General features: G+C 41.9%; 1 protein-coding gene across 3 annotated transcripts in view; it reads left to right on the forward strand.

The window, feature by feature from the left end:
- Window positions 1–25,231, forward strand: part of FGL1 (fibrinogen like 1) — a 68,006-nt gene that overhangs the window by 9,228 nt on the left and 33,547 nt on the right. For all 3 annotated transcript variants that reach the window (XM_073341909.2, XM_073341906.2, XM_073341908.2), the window contains exons 2-3: window positions 7,990–8,144; window positions 14,899–14,974. In XM_073341909.2, coding sequence (XP_073198010.1) covers window positions 14,909–14,974 — 66 coding nt within the window. In that variant the 5' untranslated portion in view covers window positions 7,990–8,144; window positions 14,899–14,908. The remainder of the gene's footprint in view (window positions 1–7,989; window positions 8,145–14,898; window positions 14,975–25,231) is intronic.

The following is a 25,231-nucleotide window of genomic DNA, read 5'->3' on the forward strand; positions in this document are numbered from 1 at the left end:
TCACTTTTATAAAATACTGCATGCACTCAAATTTCATGTGATTTGTGTTACTTATACCCAGATATTTTATTTGCGTTTTACTCCAATAGCCTTCAAAAGCTACATGCTATTGATATTTATAATTTACTTGTTCATCTTCCTTTGTTGGGGAAGAGATATTTTAGGTGCCTCTTACCAGCCAAGAAAGCCTGTACAACTATTCTTAAAGTGTATGTTTGCTTTTATGAATCAGTTTTTTAAAATGAACAAATACTTGTAGTAATGCATGTCATATATGTACATTAAATTTAAAATAATGAACACATAGACAAAAGTTAGGATGGCTTTGACGTGTTTTGATTAGATTTATAATCCAAATATTACTGACATATTTCTAACATAATTGCTTACTTCCTTTGTTGAACTGCACTGGCAGGTTTGGATGACATACACTTAATTTCCAAATTACTTTGCTATATTTCTTTACTCAGTGGGGCTACGGCTACAGAGTGCTCAATTGTGATGTTATGAAGAGACTGAAACCACTCCACAGTTAAGGTTGCAACCAGGACTCTATTATAATGCTAATTTCTGACCCCTAAAATAAAAATGCTCACTTTTAAAATTTGAAGGGAAATTTTTAGTAGAAGGGAGAATTTTTCCAGAAAATTTGAAAGAAAGTAAGACTTAAAACTGAAAATACAGTCAAATTATGATTATGGAATTACTTGGTAAATAGTTTCCATCATATCTACAGGAGAGTTTTCAAGCAAAGAAAATAAAAAGTAATCATTAGCATCTTTCAAAAAGTAGATATAGGCCTTGAATGCTATATCCAGCAGAGCAAAACAATGTAGATAATATTTTCATTGGCAACATTAACATATAAAAATTCACGTGTAATTCCTCCCCCCGGAAAACATTAGATCAGACCCCATTTCACAGGGACTTTCTATGTCAATTGATTTACCTAGGAGCAGGTTAGAAGTTTCAATCTTAGAAGGCCTGGGCACTCTAGCCCCGATCCACAAAAACATTTAAGTATGTGTATAGTTCAAGAAACAAGATGGAGGACAATGGTGAATTGGGCTCCATATAGCTACATGGTAGGTATCTTCCCTAGATAATCAAATACCTTCTTTCACAAGGCCAATTTATTATTATAATTAGAGATAAACCTTTACCAAAACCATAGATCCAAACACCCTTAAACTTTGAGAAAGTTTGCATCAGGAGTCAGATCCAAAATTTGCATCTTGGACCCATCTCTAATTATTGTATATAGTCTTTCAAATAACTGTACCTTAAACCCATATAGACAGCCCTGTAATTGCAGCGATTTACCTGAATGTCCATCAAATCCATAGACCACTGGTGAGGCAGAGGAGGTAAGTAGCACAGTTGGAGCTAGTCAACATTCCTGCTTGCCTCCACTTTCAACTGGAGAGGCATATACATGTCCCAGACTACAATAATAGGGGTAGGAAAAAGCAGAGAGCCAGTTCTAAGTGTGGTTCCCATTATGGTACTGCCTGGGGACACTATTATAACCTGTTGGCACTGGGGTTTGATTAATTCTCATTGAAAGTGATAGATGTAACAGCTGCCTTTCATTCAGAATAAATGCAAAAAGCAATTAAGCTCCTTTATGGAATAGACATCTGAAACAATAGGAGCCACTGGCTAAAACACAGACCATGTGCGAGGCTGGAATAGGTGTTGAGCCATGCAGTCTGAGTAGTTTTCCTTGAGGTCTGAATACAAACATGTGGGGGCTGCATACAGTTTGATAGAGCTGTGCGCATGAGGGAGAGAGAAGGGGCAGTAACACCCTGGAACCATCCAGTGAAGGGAGCAAGGAAACCCCAGAGACAGCCAGAGAAGTACTTGTAGCATGACCCTAAGAAAAAGCTAAGAGAGCTTTTTGTTAAAGTTCTGACTAAGAAGAGACGTGGAAGTATGAGCAAAAACTGGATGTTTCATTCCTACTATGTTGAGGAAAACAGGACTTTATGTACATTCTTGGTAAATAATACCTGACTCCATCATCAATTTGTCCTCCTAATGGAAACAACTTGCAACTTCCTGAGTATTTGCTAAAGGGGGTAGCCCTATATTAAATTGAGGGGGAAACAACTGATTCCATTTCTGAAAGAATTCTACCCAAGGAAGCCAGTATTCAGTTGTAAGACGTATGGATTTGATCTCAAAGAAGATATGTAACATACAAGTTTTTTCAGTGTTGCCACCATTTAACTTAACAAAGAGTATGGGCCAGATTTAATGGTGAGGTAAATGATGGGTTAACTTCCACGCTGTTGAGTAAGTGAATATGTCACTAAATAAGTATAAACTCCAAACTGCAGGGATGGAGGGGCAGGCATGCAATGGCAGTGAGACAGAACTGGTGGGGGCAAGTTCTTTATGTTATATCTTTTTACACAATCCTGTTTGTTTTTTCCTGATACAGCCACCACCCTTCCACCTCCTCATATGAATTTGCACCCACATACTGACATAACTTAAAACACTTTTGAATTTGGCCCATTATTTGTTTCTATAGGCTTTGAAGCCATTTTGCATTTCACTTTCAGTTCAGCAGGAATGAGCACTAGTCTACACACACTTTGTGCACCAGCAAGAGTGCCTTACACAGATGTAGCTTATTTTGTTTTGTAGCTGATTTAGTTAAATTGCTGCAACCCCCTTGTATGTAAATCAGTTTCAAAATCTCGACAAAAGGGAACAACTCCCACTTAACTAAAGGGTAATTAAGAGTAGACCAGCCCCAAAAGAAAAAAAATATGTTTTTTCAAAGTATGCTGTTTTTCATAAATATGACTCCAAAATACCATATGGAGTATAAACAGTTACTAACTTTATTTAGCTGTTTAAAAATTATCTCTGTGTTTTTACTAACAATCTAATTGTTCGGTATTTTTGGTCACATATAAAGGACTCTGAGTTTCCAATCACTCTAACTGTTGAATGACATGGCGGCATATTATATATGATGACTCAAAGTGAGCGCTTGTACGAGCTAGAGCAGTGGTTCTCAAACTATGGGGCAAGCCTCCCAAGGGAGGCACGAGCAGTGTGCTTTTTTTTTTTTTGAAGAGCTCTGGCTATCAGCCCTGGGTGGCTAGGGCTCGTGCAGAAGAGCCATAAATACCTAGGAAGTGGGAATGAAGGGGACAGCCAGAGCCCAGCCAGGCCAGGGCTGACAGCTGGAGTCCTGCCACCCAAGCACGGTCTCTCCTTCCCACCCAACCCCACTGTCTCACTGTGAGGCAGCCCAGACTTGGGCTCTCCTTCCCTCCTCCTTCAATCATAGAATCATAGAATATCAGGGTTGGAAGGGACCTCAGGACGTCATCTAGTCCAACCCCCTGCTTAAAACAGGACCAATCCCCAATTTTTGCCCCAGATCCCTAAATGGCCCCCTGAAGGATTGAACTTATAACCCTGGGTTTAGCAGGCCAATGCTCAAACCACTGAGCTATCCCTCCCCCGCAAATCCCTCACCAGGAGACAGTCTGAGCTGAGCTGAGACTCCTTCCCCCACTCCCCAATCCCTCATCTGGAGGCAGTGGGGCTCCGGTTGTAAGCCCCAGGGTGTCAGCAGCAGCACAGAAGGAAGGGTGACAATGGGGCTCAACCCTTCCTTCTGTGCTGCTCCTGGCACAGCGCTGCCTTCAGAGCTGAGTGCCCAGCCAGCAGCTGCTGCTCTCTGCTCTGCCTTCAGAGCTGGGCAGCGGGATATGTACTTGGAGGGGGTGGCGTAAATAACTACAGATACAAAGAAGGGGAGCCCAATCAAGTAAGTCTGAGAACCACTGAGCTACAGCAATTTTGTTGAAGTCAGTAGAGTTGTACTGTGATGTTGCACTCCACATGTTTAATGGAAATATGTTTATAAGTGTGAATATGATGTAACTGGAATATGCTTCATGAAAAGGTCTCTTGTAAGGTATCATTACAAAGCTTATAATCTACTGAGTGTGTTCATCCTCTTTGTATGAATGTATCATTCTTGTATCTGAAGCTAGAAATATGAAGTATTACTCTAACATTCTATTGTAATTATGCAAAGTGTGGGCCATTAATGGTGGTTTAGAATCTTGATGGCTCCCATTGACCAGGAAAATTGGTTGTAAATGGCTCTGTTTACTTGTAAGTCTTCCTATGTGGGGCGGGGACCCAGAGAGACAAAAGATTCCCGCCTTGTGCCAAAGCTATAAAAGGGGGTGGAACAGAACAAAGGGGGCTGCCAGTCATGAGAAATCCCCTAGTTACCACCTGAGTTGGCACTAACAAGAACTGTACTGGGGAAAGACATGGGCCCAGACTAAGAAGGAGTCTAGTCTGTGAAAGAAGCTTATTGGAACATCTCTGAGGGTGAGATTTACCTGTATTCAGTTTCTTAAATGTATTAGGCTTAGACTTGCATGTTTTGTTTTATTTTGCTTGGTAACTTACTTTGTTCTGTTGGTTATTACTTGAAACCACTTAAATCCTACTTTTTATACTTAATAAAATCACTTTTGTTTATTAATTAACCCAGAGTAAGTGATTAATACCTGGGGGAGCAAACAAGCTGTGCATATCTCTCTATCGGTGTTATAGAGGGCGGACAATTTATGAGTTTACCCTGTATAAGCTTTATATAGAGTAAAACAGATTTATTTGGGGTTTGGATCCCATTGGGAGCTTGGTGTCTGGGTGCTGGAGATAGGTGACTTGCTGAGCAGTTTTTGGTTAAAGTCAGCAGCTTTGAGGGCATGGACCAGACCTGGGTCTGTGTTGCAGCAGACTAGGATGTCTGGCTCAACATGGCAGGGTTCTGGAGTCCCAAGCTGGCAGTGGAAAACAGGCTCAGAGGTAATTCCAGCACATCAGGTGACAGCCTCAAGGGAGTCTCTGTAATCAAACCCGTCACATGTACCCACTTACATTAGGGCTGAATTTGGTCTGTCTTGTGTAAAAGTGAGACTGTGCCTTTTAACATGTCTATCAACTATGCACACACTCAAGGCATATATGTGCTTTTATTCACAAAACACATTTATGATGTTGAAATACAATATTATTCTGGTAACTGGCAGCTTCATTGTTGTGATAATGATCTAAGCAGGTTTTAAACATGGAAGGCTAATTTTTCAGTCATTCTCTAATCTAGTTTATACACGCAAACCTTAAAGGCTGCTTTTTAAAATTGGACTCATAATGATTTTAAGTTAACAGGAAAAAATTACAAAGCTGAGGCTGGCTATCTCTGATTTCAATTATGTTTTGTATCAGGTGTAAATAAATTACATTTTTCAAGCTATGATTACTACATAAAAGTGATAGAAGCAACAAATCATTAATGGTGTGAATTACTGAAAAATACATGAATCAGAGAGTACAAAAGTATTTAGGATTTTTGATTTGATTAATCAGATTTTCGGCATCCATAGTAAAAAATAATTTAAAAATATAATCTTGGCTAAACTACCAAAAATTCTAGCAACTTCTTATAAAGGCATTTTTGTTACTTGATCAGCATATGTGTATAAGACTATTTGAATATCCTCTTGCTGGATATATAATACTGTACTTTCTTGGGACACAATTTAAAATGTGGTTTTTACCGACTTTAGAATCAAGTCTATTACATGTTTTCTATTTATTCTGGACATTCCACAAACCAAAAAAAAAAAAAAGCCATGAATCGTGTAAACAAATTAATTCATAACAGATGGAGTGAAAGTAAATTTTGGCATGTACAGAGCTACAATTTCATGGTTGTACAATCTTTGACCCTTCTGTGTTTTTACATGACAGCTGAAGTTGATTTGAAACTTTCCAGGCTAAGAGTCAGCCACATATGAAAAGATGAAGCTCCACTTCTTATAAATGGCGCTTAACACTTGCATTATAGCTTATCAGGAAGAAAAAAAAAAAACAACCTCTTAACAACTCAGCATACCACACAAATTCTTGTCTGTTTGCAGACTCTTTTGAGTTTGAGTGACAAAGGGCTGACTTTATGAACACATTATCTTGGATGTACTGATTTTACAAGCTCTTGAAATTGTGCCAGATAAAAGACTGCAGCAGCACAGCTAAAAAGGCTCATAACATGAAGAAAGACCCTCCACTTTCTTTGACTGAAATAATTTCTTTTAAACATCGATGTAAGAAAGTAGGTGGCTTTTTAAAGTTCTATTGCCCTTGAAGTTGACTGTCAATTCACAGCATGGACTGACTGATGTCACCATGCACATGGGAAGTTTAAAGTTTTACGAGGTCTAGCATAGAAGTGAGCAACAGCGATATAATTTTTATAATTGTTTTTAAGAAATTAGCTGAGAGATTAGTGAGTAATTCATGGTGTTTGATGACTTTTCCCTCACGTATGGTTGCAAGTTGTCCAAGAGCAACTTATTCATAGACTTGGGTGGCCAGGTCATTAGCTGGGTAAACTGGCATAGCCCCACTGAAGTCAATGGAGTTTAGCCAATTTACAATAGTTGAGAGTCTAGGTCTGGATCCTCAAAGATATTTAGGGGCCTAACTCCCATCCAAGGGAATTAGGCACCTACATGCCTTTGAGGCTCTGGGCCCTAATCTTATCTCAAGATAAGAAGGGATCATTATGTTCTTTTTTCCTCTGGTGCTTATATGTCTCCCATTTCCATAGTATCTAAGCACCTCACAATACTGGGCGTAAATATCCTCATGGCACCCCTGTGATGATAGTCATCTAGCCCGACCTCCTGCATAATACAGATGATTGAATTTCACCCAGTAAATTCTACATTGAGCCCCATAACTTGCAGTGGAACCACAGTATATCTTTTAGAAAGACATACAATTTTAATTTAAAGACTTCAAGTGATGGCGGCTCCCTTGGTAAACTGTTTTAATGATTAATTACTCTGAATTAAAAATTGTGTGCATTATTTCCAGTCTGAAGTTTTCTAGCTACAGCTTTGAGCCATCGGATCTTTTTATGCTTTCTTTCGGCTGCTAGGTAAAAAAGTCCTTCTAATAATAGATGTCTTCTTTCTGTGTAGATTCTTGTAGATCATGATTTTCTCAACTTTATCTGCTATTTAAAATGACTTGCAGAATATCTTCTCTCAATGATTCATTATCTAGGTCATTCGTGAGCATTTTGTTGTAGGTATTTAACATTTGCAATGCAAAATTAGAGCTGTGTTGTTTAGTTTTAATTGAACCTATGGCTTACATAGTATGATTTCTCTTCCCTGAGTGGATAAGTATTATTCTTAAAATTAGATTGCCAGTGCAAAAACTCACTTTCAAAATTGTCCAAAATTGCTTTCCTTGAATATTCCTTAATATTTCTTATAAAGTTCACTCTTTCCAGAAGCATGCCTACCAGTACACTCATTTGCTGGGCTGTTCTTGGAAAACCAACACAAGTGAAGTGCCAACAGTCAAAACAAATTCAATTTTTTTGTTTGAACAAACATACATGGAAAATGTATCTCTGTCCAGCTCTAAATTAGCCCATAGTAGTATGACTATGTCCCAACAAAGTCCGAAGGCTCATGTGCCTATAAGATGTCACTAAAACAATAATAAATGTTCCCTGTGTTTGTCCATCATAGTTAGAATGTCCTTGTCCATCATAGTCAACCACAATTCTCTGCCTCTAGCCCCTTTGGCTCTCTACATTACTTTTTTTGTGTGTTTTTGCAGACATTCCTTTCTTTCCCAGCTCTACAATGTATTATCTATTACACAGTTCTAAATTAATCTTACATGCTTGTGTGTTTCTGAAGCCTAACAAATTTAGGCCCTGATTCAGGAAAGCACTTAGGCATGCGCTTAATGTTAAGCATGTGCTGAAGTGCTATCCTGATGAGGAATGCTTTCCTGGATCAGGGCCATAGAAAGACCATAGATCTTTCTTCCTTTCTTATTTAATTAATTTATTTTTCAATTTGTGTATTATGCACTATATTATAGTCTTCTCTCTCCTGTGTTCCAATTTAGTTACAGTCTTGATCACTGCAACTCCTCAGTAACATTCCTGCCCGCTGACTCATAGCAGACCTAAGTCTCAACTCTACAGAATTTAATAGCAAAAACAATCTCGCTCACAGAAAGGCTGTGGAATTCTTTGCATCAGCGAGGAAGATTTAACAATTGTAAGTTATGTCTGGAGAGTAAAGGTAAAGATGGTAGGTGGGTTTGAGGGTGTAAGCAGGGATTTGGGGTGTTTTCTACAATGCTGAGTAAAAATGGACATGTTTTTGAACTAATAACATATTGTTTTAATGATCCCTAATGATGTGACTGTGTTAAGGGTGGATATAGATGTTTTGCTAAAACATTTAGTTATGTTATTCAATAAACTCTAAACTAAGATCTGTAGTCCTAAATATATTTTAATACATTAATGTATGAACTATGGCAAGACTGTTTTTAGGCCTTAAAATGGGTTAAAATCATTGACAGCGTTGCAGAAAAAGTGGGTGCATTTCTGTAGATGATATTACCCAATGTAAAACAGTGCAGTGCTTGAATAATGAGGTAATGAATACTTGTTCATGAGAATGGTTTAGCTTTTAATAATTCTTAAGAATGCAAGGAGAAAAATATTTCCCTGCAGGTCATATACTGACCAATTTACATTTTCAGCAGGAGATTTCACTTCACTGCAAAGGTTCTTGCCTATTATTATTATTATTTTATTTTATTTATTTAGCGCCATTGATGTTCTTGGCATTGTACAAATACAGATGACACAGTGCAAACTCCACACAGCTTGCAATCTACAGAATTCAGGCAGGCAAAACCAAAACCAAATCACACATCGAGAGTCCAATATTTTAGCAGTGTAGTGTTTTTTGATGGTATTGATATCTATTTGGTGGATTACCATTGAAGAACATTGAAGGATAAGTGATTTTCGGAGGAATTTGAACAGAGGGGAAGTCTGACTAGAGCATAAATAGTGGGAGGAAATTCCATGCATAAGGATGGCATGGAAGAAGAAAGTTTAAATACATCTACCTGGCTTTTTTTTCTTCAGTGAAATAATTTAAAATCTCTCAGAGAGCCATGCACATCCCCTCCCCGCTATAATATCTTATCTACTATATGGGTACCACTGTCCTTTTATGGATGGAATGTCAGAACATCTCATAAGCCTTAATACTGCTTTACCTAAAGATGATTCTCCTTTGGATCAAGTGGTAGTATTTTGTGTCTTCAGATGAGAAGAACTTTCTTTAGGTTTTTATCTTCACCTATGGCCTTTCATGGTGTGTGGAAAACTGATGACAGCAAATCTGTAAGATCTGTTATCCACCTTGAAGGTTTTTCAGGGGAAGAGCTCCTATGTGTACAATTTCTGTTTCCTTTACGGGTAAATGTTGGTGTTAGAGGGAAAGTCATCTTTATAATTATTCAGCACATATTATCTCTTTGGAGTCACTAAAGTCAGTAACAGAAAAATGTTCACTAAAATCATGTGACTGATTTCAGCTGTGTTGTGACTATTTATTTACTCGTATGGCAGCTTTATTGGAATGAATAGGCTTGCTTGCTGCTTTAATATGTGAATGTTTGTTTATTTATAATCATTGACATAGTGTAGGGAGAGACTTTCTTAATTAATTGTTTTACCTTTGAAGGAGATTTCTGCTTAAGTTGTAAGTAACTATGTAAAATGAATGTAACTGTTTAAATAGGCAAAGAGATTAGCATGAGGATGTAGACTGTCATGATGTCTGTCTGGAGTGGCTCATGACTGTGAGTGCCTACCTCAGGGCAGACTGTCAAAATAGGGGGACACCCCAGACTAGTGGTATATTCTATAATTAGATTTCACTAAGCCAGTGACTAATGTGAACTCCTGGATCACTGTAACAATCTTACCATGGAGTCAGAAATAGTCCCCACAGACTCTCCAGTCTATCTTGCAGTCCATTTTCTCTCTGATTGTTATGTTTCTCTGAATAAATAAATAATACTTTGTTTTGAAGAAGGTGTCTGCCACTTGTATTTTCAGACAGATCACTGCTCCTGAAGGGAAGTTTCAGACAGGTGCCAAACTTGGTTGAGCTAGCTAAGGAAACAAAGTTGGTAAACCAGGGTACTGGAACCTGGAGACCCAATCTAAAAGTAGGCTGAATCACAGGATTCCAACCTGAGAGACAGAGAGGTCAAAGGTTCAGCTAATCCTGAACCATGACTTTTTGTTAATAAAAATCAGTGGGAGTACAGGGTCCTGCTGCAAGTTATATTGGAAGGGAGGTCTAATTAGGTGCAATGGGAGGAGTTGTACTATACATCAAGTGCCCAGTTCTGCAACCTGCAACCTCACAAGTGGTCCCATTTACCTTACAAGTATTTGAAATATGAAGAAATAAATAAAATATAGGGAAGCTAAGCCAAAGAGGTGAATTTATACCAGATATCATCATAGGCACCGACTTCTTCTGGCACCAGTGAGTGCTCTATCGCCCTCTGTCCCCACCCCAACCCCACCCCGGCCCCGCCCCCTCCTGCCCCAACTCCGCCCCCTCCCTGCCCCTATTTGACTCCTTCCCCAAATCCCCGCCCCGGCCCCACCTCTTCCCCGCCTCCTCCCCTGAGCGTACCATGTTCCCGCTCCCCCCGCTCCCTCCCAGAGCTTGCTACAGCTGTTTGGCAGTGGCAAGCACTGGGAGGGAGGGAGGAGTGGAGACGTGGCACACTCAGGGGAGGAGGAGGTGTGGCTGTGGGGGCGGGGTGGGGAGCTTGGCTGCCGGTAGGTTCACCCACTAATTTTTCCCCATGGGTGCTCCAGCCCTGGAGCACCCACAGAGTCGGCACCTATGGATATCATATCAGTGAAACTGTCTTTTGGCTGTGCTAGAGCCGATATAGACAAAGTTGTATTCCAGAGAACTTCCAACTCCAATTCTTGTGCACCTCTGCATGAGAGAGACTTCATTTAAAATGAGTGACCTTTTAAATAGAATGGTTACTTCATTTTAATAGAATATACAAACTCAGCTGCACAAATTCTAAACTCCTACACCTGATCTATAGTTTACATGCAATAGATCAAACATACGGTAAGAGGTATAGGCTGACTAAAAGAACTCTGACGAGTAAAGTCTGCTTTTGCATCAACACCTATTTAAGGTGTCAGAGTAACAGCCGTGTTAGTCTGTATTCGCAAAAAGAAAAGGAGGACTTGTGGCACCTTAGAGACTAACCAATTTATTAGAGCATAAGCTTTCGTGAGCTACAGCTCACTTCTTCAGATGCATATCGTGGAAACTGCAGCAGGCTTTATATATACACAGAGAATATGAAACAATACCTATTCCCACCCCACTGTCCTGCTGGTAATAGCTTATCTAAAGTGATTTCCAGCACAAATCCAGGTTTTCTCACCCTCCACCCCCCCACACAAATTCACTCTCCTGCTGGTGATAGCCCATCCAAAGTTTGTGTGTGTATGGGGGTGGGGGGGATGTGAGAACCTGGATTTATGCAGGAAATAGCCCAGCTTAATTGTCATGCACATTGTGTAAAGAGTTATCACTTTGGATGGGCTATCACCAGCTGGAGAGTGAATTTGTGTGGGGGGGTGGAGGGTGAGAAAACCTGGATTTGTGCTGGAAATCACTTTAGATAAGCTATTACCAGCAGGACAGTGGGGTGGGAATAGGTATTGTTTCATATTCTCTGTGTATATATAAAGCCTGCTGCAGTTTCCACGATATGCATCTGAAGAAGTGAGCTGTAGCTCACGAAAGCTTATGCTCTAATAAATTGGTTAGTCTCTAAGGTGCCACAAGTCCTCCTTTTCTATTTAAGGTGTGTTTGCTACTCCCTTTAAACAATGAAGTTACTCTAGTTAGAATGATGTTCAATCCTGGAAGGATTAACACTCCATTCAAGCCCGTCAGATTGGGGAACTCTCTGTGGAACAGTTGGACTGTGACGATTAGTGTGCAGTTGATGAAAATAAATGCCTGCAGTTATGCATACTAGATGAACATGAATTATTAAATGAAAGAAATATAATCCTCAAGTCCTAGACAATATATCTTGATCACAACTGTATGCAGAATAAGTAGTATGACCGAGATAGTCAAAGCTAGAAACGAAAGGTTATGTGCAAGTTGCCCAGCTAGCTGATGTACTCTTAGGTCACTCATCTCCCATGACTGAAAGAAAATAATTGTAACAGGTGGCAACAGCTGCTTTCAAGACTATAGTAGCTGCAACAAGAGAATGACTACACAGATATGTGAAAGTGCCTCAGGTTTGTCATGGTTCAAAGTATTTGAAATCCAGATTAAAGTCAGAGTTCAATGACAGGCAGGTTTTGCAAATTCTGCTTTCATTAAAACTGAAATTAATAGGGTTGCACCGGTGTAAATAAGAGCAGAATTTGGTCCTCTGCGTTTAAATTAAATATTCAGATAATATAATGCCTATAATAATATCTGGTCAGCATGGGAAACAATTTAAAGTTATGATTCAGAAAATTTATGACAAATAGTCAAGGCTGAGATTTTCAGATCATACTTTATAAGACACATTTATAAAAAGTTTATAAAGGGCTAGTCAGTGATCAATAGATATTGGAAACCTACTACAGGTATGAGTAGCATTAGAGACTGTCAGCAGCACATTCGTGGTAGGTTTTATAGAACGTTTAAAGCCATGGTTATTTGGCTTGGCTTGTTAGACTCTAACAATTGATTAACCATTATTAAAACATCTATTAATCATTTATTAACCCTTCATAATTTTTTTTAAATGTAACCTTAATATAAAATGTGATTTTTTTTTCAAATCTTCCCTAAGAGAACTGGATGCTCAATTGCCATTAAAACTAATGGGAATTTGGTATCCATATCCCCTAGGTAACTTTAAAAATTTCAGTCCATGGCACATAGCAACACTTACATTAACATTGCCCAGGGTTTTTCATTCTAAAGGGTCATTTTCAGGTTTCTCAAAGTTTTAAATTTTGGGGTGAAGTTTGATACATTTGCTCTCTGTCCCAGAATGACTTCTGTTCTGAACATTTCACCAAAAACAGATGAGCCATTTTCAAGCATAGTAAATTACATGGTGGGAAAAATGCATTTTTTCTACAAAATCAAAAGATCTGCAAAATGAAGGTGATAAAAATGACATTTGGCAGGGCCAGAGCCTCTAGGACATGTGCTTTTCGGAGGTCTTGTGAACATTAGATCTGATTTGGCTGAGTTATAAGAGTTTAAAAAAAGATACATCACATATGCACACTGTTTTTTGTTACACAATATAAAGAACAATCTGCCAGTGTTCCTTTGGCATTGCACATGCATGTGTAAATAAACCGAGTAGAAATTTCCACAAAAGCTATTCTCTATCACACACATACTGAAGTGCTTTGCTAAAATTGAACCTTAATCTCTCTGTATATTAGGCCTTGTCTAACCACAAACTTGCATTGGTTTAATTGAAATTGTTTTTCAAACTAATTTAATTAGTGCAAAAGGCTCTGTGGACACTCTTATTCCAGTTTAAACCAGGCTTATTTTGGTTTAGTTAAAGTCAGTTAGGAATTGGTTTAAGTTAAACTGAAATAAGCTACTCTTAAACTGAAATGAGTGTCTATACAGCAGTTTGCACCAGTTTAACAAAATCAATTAAAAAACCCAATTCAAGTTAAACCAACACAGCTTTCTCATGTAGACAAGCCCTTAGTTCCCCATCTGTAAAGTGAGGACAATAACACTACCCTACCAAACAGGAAGTTGTGAGGCTAATTTTATTAATGTTGAGACACTGAGACACTATGGTCATAAGAGCTTTTCATAGAATCATGGAATCTCAGGGTTGAAAGGGACCTCTGGAAGTCATCTATTCCAATCCCCTGCTCAAAGCAGGACCAATCCCCAATTTCTACCCCAGATCCCTAAACGGTCCCCACAAGGATTGAACTCTCAACCCTGGGTTTAGCAGGCCAATGTTTTTTAATGTAAGGTTTTTTTGAAATATGATATAATAATAATAATAATTGTAATACTTGTAATAATAATAATTAATTGAGTTTATAACTCAAGTAAAGCAGTTTAAAATGTCATATACTGTACAGTACAACATACTCCCAGAAAATTTTTCAAAAGCAGTTTTTGTCTGGGGTTGCCAGTTTTGGTTGGACCTATTCTTGGAGGTTTCATCACCTGACATAATCTTTAAGTAAAGATTAATCTTTAATTCCTGGAGATTCCAGGCTAATCCTGGAGGGTTGGCAACCCTATGTCTTGTCATCAGTGGTATGGAAGCTGAATATCAGTTTCTATTCTACATTATTCTAACAATGATTCTGTGGCAGAGGTCTGATTATGTTCTGTTCTATCCTGCTGACAGGAGAGCTTCATAGAAGACAACTTCTCTAATTCAGACAAAATTCACCTTTCAGTTCTGTCGATGTAATTGAGAGCCAAATTTGTCCTACCTTTTATATTGTCTGTCTTGTCCATATTTTTTCAAGGACCAGTGCAGCCTCAACATTATCCCAAGCCTGCTTCTACCAAAGTCAATGGGAGTGAATGAGGTTTTTGTTTGTTTTTTTTTGTTTTGCATTTTTGCAATTTTGTGATTTCCTAGCCTCTGAATATCTTTGCATGAAAATATATTTTCAGTACTCATTCAAATGAATATTGGTGATCTATTAAAAGTGGTGTGCAAGGGGGGAAATGATTTTGTGCTGTCTTTTTTTTTTTTTTTTTGGCTTGTTCATGATGGGTAAAGAAAGTATGAGTTTCCCTGCCCCCACCAAAATAATTTCCCCCCCACTTATTTTAAATATAGTGAAAATAGTGCCTGGAGGATTTTAAAGGGCTAAATAAAACAGATTTAAATTAATGCAGATTTTATTGTTACTTTCTTTTGCAGTTTCCTGAGAATGAAGATTTTGAAACTGTTTAATTTCATCCTTGCAAATTGCTTAATAACGGCCATTGGTAACTCGGTAAGTTTTACGAATTCCAATCGTATTTATAATGCCCTTGTTTATTTCTAACAGTATAGAAGAGGTCAAGAATAAGTTACATTATTCTTATGTCTAAATTTTCCTCTAGCAATAGGTTAACTTCAAAAAGTTCAGAAGGATTGTCTGGAGAAGCACCCAAAAGTTTGGGCGATATAACAAACATCCAAATCAGTCAGATTTCTTGGACCTGGAAATCTCCTGAGACTGAGCTTTGTGGGAGCAGACTTCTGTGGCAGTAATTCCTGTTGTGGTCAGGCTAGAACTACCACAAGAACAGTCTCTCAAATTCTTATATTCTGGCACTTCCGTTTCTAGTTCTGGTAGAAAGAAGAGTGGAAACAAATGAAAATTAAATCAAATGAAGGGGGAAAGTCTAGGTTTGCTTCATTTCTGTGCAAGTTCACTGACCGCAGTGGAAAAAATCATTACATTAGCATGAAGTCCATTTTCTTTCTTTTAGTTTTTGGTGGGAAGCTTCTGGACTCTGGTTGACTTTGAAGTAAATAAACTGGGAGCACTGTAAAACTAATCCCAGGGTTTTCACCACTTCAAGGATGCATAGCATTTCATCTCATTAAAGTCCTAAAAAAGAGGAAAATACAAATGAAAATTCAGTGAAAGATCCTTTAAGTCCTAAAGGTGTCTTTTACTGCAAGGATGTTAGTTCCTAAAGAGTTACAAAATGAAGAAATAAAGGGTACATGTGCATATTAATAGCATCAACTGGGTTAAATATGGGACAATGTGTCCAAGAATAGATCTGTCAGCAGCCCTTGAATAATTGCTTCTAAATGTATAGAATAAACAATTGTAGTCAGTAAAGCAGACAAAAGAAGCTATGTTCAATCTGGTTTAAATCAGTGGCACTACTATTCACTAGAGACAGAGCCACAACCAAATAACATTTCTCTAATTATTATAGTATCATAATATTTTTGCTTTGATTCATGTGTTGACTAAAGAAAGGAAAAGGAAAAGCAATCTGTTTTTGCCAAGATTCTTGTACTATATGCCTAGGGCCAGAGTCACCATTTTATTACTCTACTTTTACACTGGACTAACTCCAGTGATTTCAGTGGAGTTATCCTGGGTAAAACTGGAGTAACAGGCCCCTAATCTACACATCTGAGAGCCAGGCTGATCCACATTAAAGTTATAGAACTGGTTTCTGATTGTCCCCATGGGAATAGGTCCGGTATTCCAGATATGAGACCCTTATTATTGCTGCTCATCAACAAAGCCTTATAGGTCCTGTTTGGAGTTCAGCGAAAGAGAGACCAAAAACTCGAAGTTAGTACTGTTCATGCATAGCTAGACAGATATTGTTTTATTCTTTTTCTGGTCAGTCAGTTTCTTATTACGGTACTAGCTGTCCAACACCGCTGATAGGCACCTAATATCCACTAACATGGGGATCTTCGAGCTCTTGTATCCAGGGTATTTTTACATAGTGTATTCCAGTTTCTACCATAACTGGCTACACAAGGTGGAAAGCAGTGGAGATTATTCAGGCTCTGTGTTGGTCTTTCACTTTCATGAGCTCTAAATTGCAAATATTTAAAGTAAATAAAAAGAAAACTTCAGTTTAAAATCCAAAGTTTAGAATAACAGCATGTAGAGACTTAAAATATCTTCAAATGATACTGATAAGTAATTTAGACTCAAAATAAGTGATAGACCTCCATTTATTTATGCCCTCCAGATTTGAATTAATCTTTCCCCCCCAAAAGTCTCTTCTGCATTATCAAGATTATATAAAATAAACATTAACTTCCGATTATTGCTAATTTTCTTGGAATCTTGGGGTATGTCTACACTACAAAATTAGGTCGAATTTATAGAAGTTGGTTTTTTAGAAATCGTTTTTATATATTCGAGTGTGTGTGTCCCCACAGAAAATGCTCTAAGTGCATTAAGTGCATTAACTCGGCGGAGTGCTTCCACAGTACCGAGGCAAGCGTCGACTTCCGGAGTGTTGCACTGTGGGTAGCTATCCCACAGTTCCCGCAGTCTCTGCTGCCCATTGGAATTCTGGGTTGAGATCCCAATGCCTGATGGGGCTAAAACATTGTCGCGGGTGGTTCTGGGTACATATTGTCAGGCCCCCGTTCCCTCCCTCCCTCCATGAAAGCAGCAGCAGACAATCGTTTCGCGCCTTTTTTCTTGAGTTACCTGTGCAAATGCCATACCACGGCAAGCATGGAGCCCGCTCAGGTAACTGTCACCGTATGTCTCCTGGGTGCTGGCAGACGTGGTACTGCATTGCTACACAGCAGCAGCAACCCATTGCCTTGTGGCAGCAGTACAGTAGGACTGGTAGCTGTCGTTGTCATGTCCGAGGTGCTCCTGGTCGCCTCTGTGGGGACGAAATTTGGAGTGACTTGACCAGGTCATTCTCTTTAGTCCTGCAGTCAATCCTATTGAACCATCTGATGGTGAGCAGGCAGGTGATACGGATTGCTAGCAGTCCTATTGTATCATCTTCTGCCGGGCAGACAAGAGATGTGGATGGCTTGCAGTCCTTCTGCACCATCTGCTGCCAGCCAAAGATGTAAAAGATAGATGGAGTGGATCAAAACAAAAAAATAGACCAGATTTGTTTTGTACTCATTTCCCAACACCGCCCCACCCCGCTGTCTAGGGGACTCATTCCTCTAGGTCACACTGCAGTCACTCACAGAGAAGATGCAGCGAGGTAAATCTAGCCATGTATCAATCAGAGGCCAGACCAACCTGCTTGTTCCAATAAGAACAATTACTTAGGTGCACCATTTCTTATTGGAACCATCCGTGAAGTCCTGCCTGAAATACTCCTTGATGTAAAGCCACCCCCTTTGTTGATTTTAATTCCCTGTAAGCCAACCCTGTAAGCCATGTCATCAGTCGCCCCTCCCTCGGTCAGAGCAACGGCAGACAATCATTCCGCACCTTTTTTCTGTGCGGACGCCATACCAAGGCAAGCATGGAGGCCGCTCAGCTCACTTTGGCAATTAGGAGCACATTAAACACCACACGCATTATCCAGCAGTATATGCAGCACCAAAACCTGGCAGAGCGATAACGGGTGAGGAGGTGATGTCAGCACGGTCACGTGAGTGATCAGGACATGGACACAGATTTCTCTGAAAGCGTGGGCCCTGCCAATGCATGCATCATGGTGCTAATGAGACAGGTTCATGCGATGGAATGCTGATTCTGGGCTCGGGAAACAAGCAGAGACTGGTGGGACTGCATAGTGTTGCAGGTCTGGGACAATTCCCAGTGGCTGCAAAACTTTCGCATGCGTAAGGGCACTTTCACGGAACTTTGTGACTTGCTTTCCCCTGCCATGAAGCACATGAATACCAAGATGAGAGCAGCCATCACAGTTGAGAAGCGAGTGGCGATAGCCCTGTGGAAGCTTGCAACGCCAAACAGCTACCGGTCAGTCGGGAATCAATTTGGAGTGGGCAACTCTACTGTGGGGGCTGCTGTGATGCAAGTAGCCCATGCAATCGAAGATCTGCTGATATTAAGAGTAGTGACCCTGGGAAATGTGCAAGTCACAGTGGATGGCTTTGCTGCAATGGGATTCCCTAACTGTGGTGGGGCCATAGACGGAACCCATATCCCTATCTTGGCACCGGAGCACCAAGCCGGCGAGTACATAAACCGCAAGGGGTACTTTTCGATAGTGCTGCAAGCTCTGGTGGATCACAAGGGACGTTTCACCAACATCAATGTGGGATGGCCGGGCAAGGTACATGACACTCGCATCTTCAGGAACTCTGGTCTGTTTCAAAAGCTGCAGGAAGGGACTTTATTCCCAGACCAGAAAATAACTGTTGGGGATGTTGAAATGCCTATAGTTATCCTTGGGGACCCAGACTACCCCTTAATGCCATGGCTCATGAAGCCGTACACAGGCAGCCTGGACAGTAGTCAGGAGCTGTTCAACTACAGGCTGAGCAAGTGCAGAATGGTGGTAGAATGTGCATTTGGATGTTTAAAGGTGCGCTGGCGCAGTTTACTGACTCGCTTAGACCTCAGCGAAACCAATATTGCCACTGTTATTACTGCTTGCTGTGTGCTCCACAATATCTGTGAGAGTAAGGGGGAGACGTTTATGGTTGAGGCAAATCGCCTGGCTGCTGGTTACGCGCAGCCAGACACCAGGGCGGTTAGAAGAGCACAGGAGGGCGCGGTACGCATCAGAGAAGCTTTGAAAACCAGTTTCATGACTGGCCAGGCTATGGTGTGAAAGTTCTGTTTGTTTCTCCTTGATAAAACCCCCAGCCCCTTGGTTCCCCTCCTCCCTTCGATCACCATTTGCAGAGGCAATAAAGTCATTGTTGCTTCACATTCATGCATTCTTTATTCATTCATCACACAAATGGGGGATGACTACCAAGGTAGCCCAGGAGGGGTGGTGGAGGAGGGAAGGAAAATGCCACACAGCAGTTTAAAAGTTTACAACTTTAAAATTTATTGAATGCCAGCCTTCTGTTTTTTGGGCAATCCTCTGTGGTGGAGTGGCTGGTTGGCCGGAGGCCCCCCCACCGCGTTCTTGGGTGTCTGGGTGAGGAGGCTATGGAACTTGGGGAGGAGGGCAGTTGATTACACAGGGGCTGTAGTGGCGGTCTATGCTCCAGCTGCCTTTGATGCAGCTCAACCATACACTGGAGCATATTGGTTTGATCCTCCAGCAGCCTTAGCATTGAATCTTGCCTCCTTTCATCACGCTGCCACCACATTTGAGCTTCAGCCCTGTCTTCAGCCCGCCACTTATTCTCTTCAGCCCGCCACTTACTCTCTTCAGCCTGCCACCTCTCCTCCCGGTCATTTTGTGCTTTCCTGCACTCTGACATTATTTGCCTCCACGCATTCATCTGTGCTCTGTCAGTGTGGGAGGACAGCATGAGCTCAGAGAACATTTCATCCCGAATGCGTTTTTTTATCTTTCTAATCTTCACTAGCCTCTGGGAAGGAGAAGATCCTGTGATCATTGAAACACATGCAGCTGGTGGAGAAAAAAAATGGACAGCGGTATTTAAAAAGACACATTTTATAAAACAATGGCTACACTCTTTCAGGGTAAACCTTGCTGTTAACATTACATACATAGCACATGTGCTTTCGTTACAAGATCGCATTTTGCCTCCCCCCACCGCATGGCTACCCTCTCAACCCTTCCCCCTCCCCGTGGCTAACAGCGGGGAACATTTCTGTTCAGCCACAGGCAAACAGCCCAGCAGGAACGGGCACCTCTGAGTGTCCCCTGAAGAAAAGCACCCTATTTCAACCAGGTGACCATGAATGATATCTCACTCTCCTGAGGATAACACAGAGAGATAAAGAACGGATGTTGTTTGAACGCCAGCAAACATACACTGCAATGCTTTGTTGCACAATGATTCCCGAGTACGTGCTACTGGCCTGGAGTGGTAAAGTGTCCTACCATAGAGGACGCAATAAGGCTGCCCTCCCCAGAAACCTTTTGCAAAGGCTTTGGGAGTACATCCAGGAGAGCCGCGAATGCCAGGGCAAATTAATCCTTTCACATGCTTGCTTTTAAACCATGTATAGTATTTTAAAAGGTACACTCACCAGAGGTCCCTTCTCTGCCTGCCAGGTCCAGGAGGCAGCCTTGGGTGGGTTCGGGGGGTACTGGCTCCAGGTCCAGGGTGAGAAACAGTTCCTGGCTGTCGGGAAAACCGGTTTCTCCGCTTGCTTGCTGTGAGCTATCTACAACCTCATCATCATCCTCATCTTCTTCGTCCCCAAAACATGCTTCCATGTTGCCTCCATCTCCATAGAAGAAGTCAAACAACATGGCTGGGGTAGTGGTGGCTGAACCCCCTAAAATGGCATGCAGCTCATCGTAGAAGCGGCATGTTTGGGGCTCTGACCTGGAGCGGCCATTCGCCTCTCTGGTTTTCTGGTAGGCTTGCCTCAGCTTCTTAAGTTTCATGCGGCACTGCTTCAGGTCCCTGTTATGGCCTCTGTTCTTCATGCCCTGGGAGATTTTGACAAAGGTTTTGGCATTTCAAAAACTGGAACGGAGTTCTGATAGCACGGATTCCTCTCCCCATACAGCGATCAGATCCCATACCTCCCGTTCAGTCCATGCTGGAGCTCTTTTGCAATTCTGGGACTCCATTCATGGTCACCTCTGCTGATGAGCTCTGCATGGTCACCTGCAGCTTGCCACGCTGGCCAAACAGGAAATGAGATTCAAAAGTTCGCGGTTCTTTTCCTGTCTACCTGGCCAGTGCATCTGAGTTGAGAGTGCTGTCCAGAGCGGTCACAATGGAGCACTCTGGGATAGCTCCCAGAGGCCAATACCGTCGAATTGTGTCCACAGTACCCCAAATTTGACCGGGCAAGGCCGATTTAAGCGCTAATCCACTTGTCAGGGGTGGAGTAAGGAAATCAATTTTAAGAGCCCTTTAAGTCGAAAAAAAGGGCTTCATCGTGTGGACGGGTGCAGGTTTACATTGATTTAATGCTGCTAAATTCGACCTAAAGTCCTAGTGTAGACCAGGGCTTGGTTAAGTGATTCAATTAAGGACTAAGAGTCATGGGTTCTGGACTCTGTCAGTGACTCGCTGTGTGACCTTGGGCATATTATTTAACTTTCTATGCCTCAGTTTATCCATCTGTATTATTATTTATTGCTTGTATTATAGTAGCACCTCGGAGACCTGGTCTAAGACTGTAGATCCTTTGTGCAAGGTACTGTATAAACACAGAACAAAAAGACAATCCCTGCCCCAATCTAAGTATAAGCCAAGAGACAGCAGAGATACAGACAGACAAAAGGGGAGTACAAGGAAACAAAGAGAATATTGGTCAGCCTCAGAGGCTGTGGTCTCAGCATACTAGCAGCCTACCATTGTCAAGTTTTTTGTAGCATCACAGCAAAGGAAAGTTTTAAATAGGGATCGGAAGGAGAACAGTTATGTTTACGGGAGCTCCTTTCAAGAGTGAGGGGCAGCAGGAGAAAAAGCACAAACGTGTTTGTTTGAAAATTTAACAAGGGGGAATGGAGGCTGATATTATGGGCTGATCAGAGGCAAGAGGCAACCTTTTGACATTGAATGAGAGATGATAAGTTGGGGGGCAGGGGAAATAGGCCATGAAGGGCCTGAAAGTGAAGACAAGTAGCTTATTTTTATACAATAGAGATGTGGGAGCCAATTAAGAGATACAAAAAGAGAGAGAACATGGTCAAAACAATGGACTAGGAACATGATCTTTGTAGCAGCATTCTGAATGGATATGACTGGGACATGACTGCATTTCTCAAGGCCAGAGAAAAGGATGTTGCAGTACCTGAGACATGAAATTATGACAGCCTGGATGAGAGTTTTGGCTGTGTGAATAGATCGGAAAGGCCATATCTTAGAGATGTTTCACAGAAAGAATCTGCAAGATTTAGACATAAATGGACATGAGGAGTCAGAGAGAGGTCAGAGTCCAAGATGATGCCCTGGTTATGGACCTGAGTGGACAGGTAGAATGATGGTGATGTCCTCAGTGATCAAGAAAGGAGATAGCAAGAAGGATTTTGTGGGAAGGGAAAGGAGAAGAAAGGAGAAGATTAAGAACTCTGTTCTAGCCATGTAGAGCAAGACGTCCACTGCTTTCCCTTCATCCACAGAACCAGTTGGACATGTGGACGTGTTGGTAGCCAGGAACACCCATAAACCCAGGATCTGGTCCAAGAAGTTCTTATGCTTGGTGACATCTCCTCATCTCTGTCAGGACGACTGGAAAAAGGCTAATGTAGTGCCCATCTTTAAAAAAAGAGAAGAAGGAGGATCCTGGGAACTGCAGGCCAGTCAGCCTCACCTCAGTCCCTGGAAAAATCATGGAGCAGGTCCTCAAGGAATCAATTCTGAAGCACTTAGAGGAGAGGAAAGTGATCAGGAACAGTCAGCATGGATTCACCAAGGGCAAGTCATGCCTGACTAATCTAATTGCCTTCTATGACAAGATAACTGGCTCTGTGGATGAAGGGAAAGCAGTGGACGTGTTGTTCCTTGACTTTAGCAAAGCTTTTGACACTGTCTCCCACAGTATTCTTTCCAGCAAGTTAAAGAAGTATGGGCTGGATGAATGGACTATAAGATGGATAGAAAGCTGGCTAGATTGTCGGGCTCAACGGGTAGTGATCAATGGCTCCATGTCTAGTTGGCAGCCGGTATCAAGTGGAGCGCCCCAAGGGTCGGTCCTCAGGCCGGTTTTGTTCAATATCTTCATAAATGATCTGGAGGATGGTGTGCATTGCACCCTCAGCAAGTTTGCAGATGACACTAAACTAGGAGAAGAGGTAGATATGCTGGAGGGTAGGGATAGGATACAGAGGGACCTAGACAAATTGGAGGACTGGGCCAAAAGAAATCTGATGAGGTTCAACAAGGATAAGTGCAGAGTTCTGCACTTAGGACGGAAGAATCCGATGCACCGCTACAGACTAGGGACCGAATGGCTCGGCAGCAGTTCTGCAGAAAAGGACCTAGGGGTTACAGTGGATGAGAAGCTGGATATGAGTCAACAGTGTGCCCTTGTTGCCAAGAAGGCCAATGGCATTTTGGGATGTATAAGTAGGGGCATTGCCAGCAGATTGAGGGACGTGATCATTCCCCTCTATTTGACACTGGTGAGGCCTCATCTGGAGTACTGTGTCCAGTTTTGGGCCCCACACTACAAGAAGGATGTGGAAAAATTGGAAAGAGTCCAGCGGAGGGCAACAAAAATGATTAGGGGACTGGAACACATGAGTTATGAGGAGAGGCTGAGGGAACTCCCGGGAAAACCGAGAAGTCTGCTGCTTGCCAGGGGCTAAGATTCGTGATGTGACGGAGAGACTGCCGAGACTCATCAAGCCCTCGGATCGCTACCCCTTCCTGCTTCTCCACGTGGGCACCAATGATACTGCCAAGAATGACCTTGAGCGGATCACTGCGGACTATGTGGCTCTAGGAAGAAGAATAAAGGAGTTGGAGGCGCAAGTGATGTTCTCGTCCATCCTCCCCGTGGAAGGAAAAGGCCTAGGTAGGGAGCGTCGAATCGTGGAAGTCAACGAATGGCTACGCAGGTGGTGTCGGAGAGAAGGCTTTGGTTTCTTTGACCATGGGATGGTGTTCCATGAAGGAGGAGTGCTGGGCAGAGATGGGCTCCATCTTACGAAGAGAGGGAAGAGCATCTTTGCCAGCAGGCTGGCTAACCTAGTGAGGAGGGCTTTAAACTAGGTTCACCGGGGGAAGGAGACCAAAGCCCTGAGGTAAGTGGGAAAGCGGGATACCGGGAGGAAGCACAGGCAGGAATGTCTGTGAGGGGAGGGCTCCTGCCTCATACTGGCAATGAGGGGCGATCAACAGGTTATCTCAAGTGCTTATATACAAATGCACAAAGCCTTGGAAACAAGCAGGGAGAACTGGAGGTCCTGGTGATGTCAAGGAACTATGACGTGATCGGAATAACAGAGACTTGGTGGGATAACTCACATGACTGGAGTACTGTCATGGATGGTTATAAACTGTTCAGGAAGGACAGGCAGGGCAGAAAAGGTGGGGGAGTAGCACTGTATGTAAGGGAGCAGTATGACTGCTCAGAGCTCCGGTACGAAACTGCAGAAAAACCTGAGTGTCTCTGGATTAAGTTTAGAAGTGTGTGCAACAAGAGTGATGTAGTGGTGGGAGTCTGCTATAGACCACCGGACCAGGGGGATGAGGTGGATGAGGCTTTCTTCCGGCAGCTCACGGAAGCTACTAGATCGCATGCCCTGATTCTCATGGGTGACTTTAATTTTCCTGATATCTGCTGGGAGAGCAATACAGCGGTGCATAGACAATCCAGGAAGTTTTTGGAAAGCGTAGGGGACAATTTCCTGTCGCAAGTGCTAGAGGAGCCAACTAGGGGGGGTGCTTTTCTTGACCTGCTGCTCACAAACCGGGTAGAATTAGTGGGGGAAGCAAAAGTGGATGGGAATCTGGGAGGCAGTGACCATGAGTTGGTTGAGTTCAGGATCCTGACGCAGGGAACAAAGGTAAGCAGCAGGATACGGACCCTGGACTTCAGGAAAGCAGACTTCGACTCCCTCAGGGAACAGATGGCCAGGATCCCCTGGGGGACTAACTTGAAGGGGAAAGGAGTCCAGGAGAGCTGGCTGTATTTCAAGGAATCCCTGTTGAGGTTACAGGGACAAACCATCCCGATGAGTCGAAAGAATAGTAAATATGGCAGGCGACC

This window comes from Lepidochelys kempii, chromosome 4, assembly GCF_965140285.1.
Source record: "Lepidochelys kempii isolate rLepKem1 chromosome 4, rLepKem1.hap1, whole genome shotgun sequence".
Classification (NCBI taxonomy): domain Eukaryota; kingdom Metazoa; phylum Chordata; order Testudines; family Cheloniidae; genus Lepidochelys; species Lepidochelys kempii.